The sequence below is a fragment of the Otolemur garnettii genome, unplaced genomic scaffold (assembly GCF_000181295.1).
Source record: "Otolemur garnettii isolate 467f Iridium unplaced genomic scaffold, OtoGar3 scaffold00221, whole genome shotgun sequence".
Classification (NCBI taxonomy): Eukaryota; Metazoa; Chordata; class Mammalia; order Primates; family Galagidae; genus Otolemur; species Otolemur garnettii.
In genome coordinates, this window is record NW_003852616.1 from 1,247,695 (window position 1) to 1,253,694 (window position 6,000).

The window sequence follows — 6,000 nt, forward strand, 5'->3', positions numbered from 1 at the left end:
AACAAGGGGAAGATTTCATTCTTTGCTGTTCTTTTGTACTATAGAAAAAATTGTCTAACAAGTATAGAAGAGGTATGTTTTTGGAGGTGAGGAAGGTAGTAAGAGAATAAAATTCAGAAGATTATTCACTAAGAAACTTCTGATTTACCTGTATGTTTCTGTTCACCAAAATGAAATGCTAATGTTGATAAATATGGGAAATTATTGTGAACACAATTTAAGTTTTCACAATTCTTACTTTTAGGTCTTTTGGATTTGGCAACATCTTACTGTGAAAATAGACTGAAAAAACTGTGTCAGCACATTATCAAGCGAGGGATCACTGTGGAGAACGCCTTCTCGTTGTTCTCTGCTGCAGTCAGATATGACGCAGAGGTAACATAAACAGCACCCAGAAAACCCAGCCACCCTCCCCTCCCTGTGCCTGTCGTCCCCTTCTAACATGGGACAAGGAAAGTGACGAGTGGCTTCACTTCTGTTTAAGGAATCAGCCAACTGACTGATCCTTAAAAACTGAAATCTGTCCCTGCTTGTTTAGTCTCTGTAGTTCTTTTGTTTCCATTTTTAAGAGAAGAAATGAGGTCCCAGCAGCTGTACTAAAGCTTGGAACATAAAGTGTCACACCTAGTTGGACTAGCAGACAGCATCTTTTAATTTCTAGCCTTTCTCAGTGTCAGCATATCTACCCACTTTGCTGTCCTTTCAGCTCTACCCTGTCATAAGCCAGGGGTGCCGTGTGATTGATTGATTGATTGATTAAGCACACTGTTATCCATGATGATGCCAGATGGTTTATACCTCTGTATATGCTCTGAAATTCTGTCATTGTCTAATTATAACTCACATCATTCATATGTTAAGAACTTGTTATAAACTCCTTTTTGTTTTTATGCCCTGGATTGAGATCTTAATCTGGGGTTCACTGCTCATTGGAGCATTGATTTTCAACTGGTATGCCATGGCACCCTGGTGTGCTGTAAGAGGATCTTATGTATGCTGAGAAAAATTTTAAAGGTCATTAATTAAATTGTTTTCAAAAGAAGTTCAAAGCATGGTAAGTATATTCTTACTCTTTTTTTTGAGATAGAATCTCAAGCTATCACCTTGGGTAGAGTGCTATGGCATCATAGCTCACAGCAATTTCCAACTCTTGGTCTCAGGTGATCCACTTGCCTCAGTTTTCTATTTTAGTAGAGATGGGGGTCTTGCTTTTGCTCAGGCTGATCTCCACTTCATGAGCTCAAGCAGTCCACCCGTCTGGGCCTCCTAGAGTACTAGGATTATGGGCATGAGCCACCTCGCTCAGCCTCTTACTCTTTTTTTTAATCAATATAATTTAAGTGTGTCAAGGAAGTTTAACTGTAAGTTCAAATGTGCCATGAGATAATAAAGGTTGAAAATCACTGCTCTAAAGAGTTGGTAAATTAAGGGGCGTTGGATACTCTGAAATGTGTTCATGTGCATTTTCTTGAAGTTAAGAACCGCAGCATCAGATTGTAAGCTCCTTGGGAGCAGGAATTGTGTTACTTCTCTGCATAGTCTGCAGTGATAAATGTCTGCTGGACTGAATGGACGTAGCACCACCTAAGTGAAATATGAAGGATGATCAGTGAGCTGCCGACTGGTGTGGTTGGTTTCACAGAATGATAGAGAATAAAAGGCAGATTCCATGAGCAAGGTAGAGCACAGTAATAATCCTGGAGGTTCAGGCTGTGCAGGAAAGGCATGCATGTGAAGTGACACCATCAGTTTCTTCCTACAGAATCACTGGCATCAGGGAATTCACTCTGTTAAACACCTTCAGCAACTGTAGCTCTGGCCTTCGATGTGCAGCAGAGGACAAACTTCATATTTATCACAATTAGGGATCGAAGTGGACCATTAATATCTTGCGTTTTGAAATTGTGTACTATTTTTGTTAGAGGTTATATTATGATTATAAATATTTGATAAGGTCAGATATAACTGACTTTATCTGCATCCTGATAAGAGATGGAATGATGGTCACAGTAAATCACATCTAATAGAAAATGGAGGTATGATTATTTTCCTACCCTTCCTGAGATACCATGAACCTCTTTATTAGAAATGCTATTTCTTTAGATTTTACTTCTAAAAGTAAAGTCCTCCTAATGATATAGTTTTCATTTGAATTGATGCCTTTCATCTCCACTTGATGGTTGATTTCAGAATCTCCTCTGTTCCTCCCCATGACCCCTCTGCATTAGTGAGCTGTAAGCTCAGGACTGGGACCTTGTAGACAAGCACTGGGGGAGAGGCAGACAGCTCCAGCTGCTGGAGAGTTCTTCCTTACTCAGCTAAAATTTGCCCCAGGAAGTTTATAGAAAAACCTTTTGCCTGGGTTCGGAGCCTGTGGCTCAAGTGGCTAAGGTGCCAGCCACATACACCTGAGCTGGCAGGTTCAAATCCAGTCCAGGCCCGCCAAACAACCATGATGGCTGCAACCAAAAAGTAGCCGGGCATTGTGGCGGGCGCCTGTAGTCCCAGCTGCTTGGGAGGTGGAGGCAAGAGAATCACTTGAGCTCAAAAGTTGGGGGTTGCTGTGAGCTCTGGTGCCACAGCACTCTACCCAGGGTGACAGCTTGAGGCTTTGTCTCAAAAAAAAAAAAAAAAAAAAAAATCCTTCTGCCTGTGCCAGTGGGTCATTTCCTTTACTAGTCTCCATTTTTCTCGTATGAAATATAAACGCAGTGAAGACTGTTCCTTTAGAGAGGCTGCAGGTGTGTGTGATCCCCCAGAGTCTGTCTCAGTGGTTCAGCTCAAAAAATGTGTTGAATTAAGTGAATAAAGGAATATGTTTGAAACCCCTCATCATGAAGGTATGCTTTAAAAAATATTAAAACAAGTCTGAAGTCCCACAGATATTACACATTCAATGTAGAAAAATTAGGGAATAAAAATAAGACAAAAAGAAAAAGAATTGCTTCTTTCTTTCTAGGGTGTATTTTTTAGCTTCCAATAGAAGCTTTATAATTGACTAATGGTTTTACATTTTATTTCCTTGAAAGATAGTACTACAGAAAGTAATAAGTATATAAATGTAGCATATAAATAAGTATTTAGAGGACAAAAATAAGAACCACTTATTGTATCTACTAGTTGATTGGAAGCTACTGATAAGTCAGATTGGAAATTAACTAAAAAGACTGATTTTTCAGAAGCTCAGCTTGGGCACAGCAGGTGACTTTGCCGTCATCCTGCGGGTGAGACTGCTGGGAAGATGGAGACTTCTGCTTCAAGCATTTCTCCTTTTTGCTAGAAAAGTTATTGTGGTTCCTCCTTTTCCCCTTTGACAAGATAATTTTGAAGCAAATGTACAGACATAAAAGCAACAAAAATATGTGGACTCAGTTGTTATGAGGATTTTTAGAAGTGATCTTATTGCTGGGGAGCCCTTGTATTATGACTTTTATTAAAAAAAGGACTTGAAGAAAGGACACAGATATTCCTCTGGACAGACCTCAATAAATATTGATATCAAAGGAGAAAAAGTGGATAAAACGTTGTCTCCTGATAGTTCAGGATCCCACATTGTAAACATTTAGAATGCTTCTCCATGTATACTAATTCTTTTCAGCAAATTTTTGGTTTTTATGTGTATTTGAACATTAGAAGAAATAGTTAAGAAGGATTATTTGCTTAGCCAGAGTAAGAACTTTCTGGAAAATCCTACTGCTGAGTGTCTTATATCTTACCATCTTCCTTTTGATGAGAAGCAGTAAATACGAGCCCAAGAATCAAAAAGTAAAGTTGGTTTGGGATATGAATATTGGAAAGCACGGTGCTAAGGCTAAATGACCAGCATTTTTTCTCTTTCAGAAGGCCAGATTAAATGTGTTCTAGGAGCAGTAGGTTGTAAAATGCTTTTTGTGTAATGAAAGCAACTTTATTTTTTCCAATACGGTAGGACATTTAAATACATTCTGAAAAATAAAACCAAAACCCACTTTAATCTGGAATATTTTATACTTATATACTATAAATTAATTATAGACTTACGTTTTAGGGGTTTAGTCTTGTAATTTCCTTAACAATATGTGTAGACAGGTGTGGTCATGATCTTTTGCATCTGGACATGTGTCAAGGTGGCCTGTGATGTGAAGGTACCTGCCTTACCCTGGCCAAGTGGTGTTTTGAAGACGTGTTAGCATTTAGCTATTTCAGCTTTGGAATTTTAGGATTGGATAAGAACTCTGCTAAAGGTTGCATTAGCGTTTTTTAAAATGAGGATAAGACTATCAACTGTGGCAGCGTCTGTGGCTCAGTGAGTAGGGCACTGGCCCCATATACTGAGGGTGGTAGCTTCAAACCCAGCCCCCACCAAACTGCAACAAAAAAATAGCCAGGTGTTGTGGTGGGTGCCTGTAGCCCCAGCTACTCAGGATTCTGAGGCAAGGGAATTGCCTAAGCCCAAGAGCTGGAGGTTGCTGTGAGCTGTGACGGCACAGCACACTACCGAGGGCAACAAAGTGAGACTCTGTCTCTAAAAAACAAACAAAAGACCATCAACTTTGTTTTGTTACTAGAGAAAATCTGTGGAGGCTGGGTGTGGGGCTCACCTATAATCCTAGCACTTTGGAAGGCCAAGGTGAGAGGGTTACTGGAGCTCAGGAGTTTGAGACCAGTCTGAACAAGAGTAAGACTCTGTCTTTACTAAAAACAGATAACTTAGCCAGGCATGGTGGCACTTGCCTGTAGTCCCAGCTACTTAGGAGGTTGAGACGAGAATCGCTTAAACCCAGGAGTTTGAGGTTTCTGTTTAGCTAGGCTGATACCATGGCACTCTAGCCTGGGCAATAGAGTGAGACTCTGTCTCAAAAAAAAAAAAAAAAGAAAAGAAAAGAAAATTTATGGAAAGGAAAAAACAACTTCTTTTCAGAGTATGTATAGTGATTGGAATAGTTTAAATGTTTAAAGATTTAGAATGAATCTAAAAATTAATTCATAATAGCAATTTTAAATTTTTATCTTCTTTCCTAATAACAATAAATCTGGTAATTTATTTCATTTGCCTCACTCAGAACCACCATACTAATTTCACCACAGAATGAGTTTATGTTCTAATACAAAGACGACTCTATCAGACCCTGTGATTTCACACCCATTCCATTTCCCTATTCCATACATAGGCTGTGAGAAGATTCGATTCTGTCACGAACTTTTTTCATTAGCTGGTCAAATGATCCTTCTCATCCTTCTTGGAATTGTTTTATTTAAAGCCCAGCAATTGTGTTGTAGTGACTTATTAGTTGGGCAAGAGTTGCATTGTCTTGTCTAGGTAGCTGAAGATCAATCATTTGCAGAGTGAGACGAACTGATTGCGTAGGCTGTGGTAATGCTGATGAAGGACTTGTCAGAGGGTGCGTCTCAATTCCCCTGTCTGTTTCCCTGTCAGAGGCACACTGAGGCAGGCCTTGGTTGCTGAGTGGTCCTGCTTCATGCCGTCCTCTGGTTCCCATAAAAGAACTTGACAATTCAGATCTCTCTCCCTGGCTGCATGAAGGGCTTCCTTTTACATAGTTAACCAAGGTTTTAGTTAGTTACTTAACCCAGCTTTAGATTGTTTTTGTATTCTCTAGTTTTGACTTCTTGTTATTGAACATATATAGCTCAAGATAGCTCACCAAGATAGCTCACCAATTCAAACTAATTAGGAAAAGGGAAGGCAGTTTGATAGAACCATTTTCATAAATGTATGAAGTAAATTCTAATTAGCAGCATTATTTGTATGCCTATACTGTATAAAGTTTACACTTAAGGCAATTTCTGCACAGTTAGCTGAATAAACTTACTTTAAACTTACTTTTTCATATACCCAAAAAGATTTTGAATTCTGAATTAGGAGACAACAAAGTGATAAGGGTTTGCAATCTAGAATTTAGTGCACTCTTGTGAATTTGAAATTATATAATTAAGGCTCGGCGCCTGTGGCTCAAGTGGCTAAGGCGCCAGCCACATAACACTTAAGGTGGCGGGTTC

The 6,000-nt window shown here is 39.3% G+C and overlaps 1 protein-coding gene across 2 annotated transcripts in view; it reads left to right on the forward strand.

The window, feature by feature from the left end:
- The window catches only part of RCBTB1 (RCC1 and BTB domain containing protein 1), a 51,283-nt gene that overhangs the window by 39,057 nt on the left and 6,226 nt on the right, over positions 1-6,000 (forward strand). For both annotated transcript variants that reach the window (XM_023508073.1, XM_003801804.3), the window contains exon 11: positions 245-375. In XM_023508073.1, the coding sequence (XP_023363841.1) occupies positions 245-375 (131 nt within the window). The remainder of the gene's footprint in view (positions 1-244; positions 376-6,000) is intronic.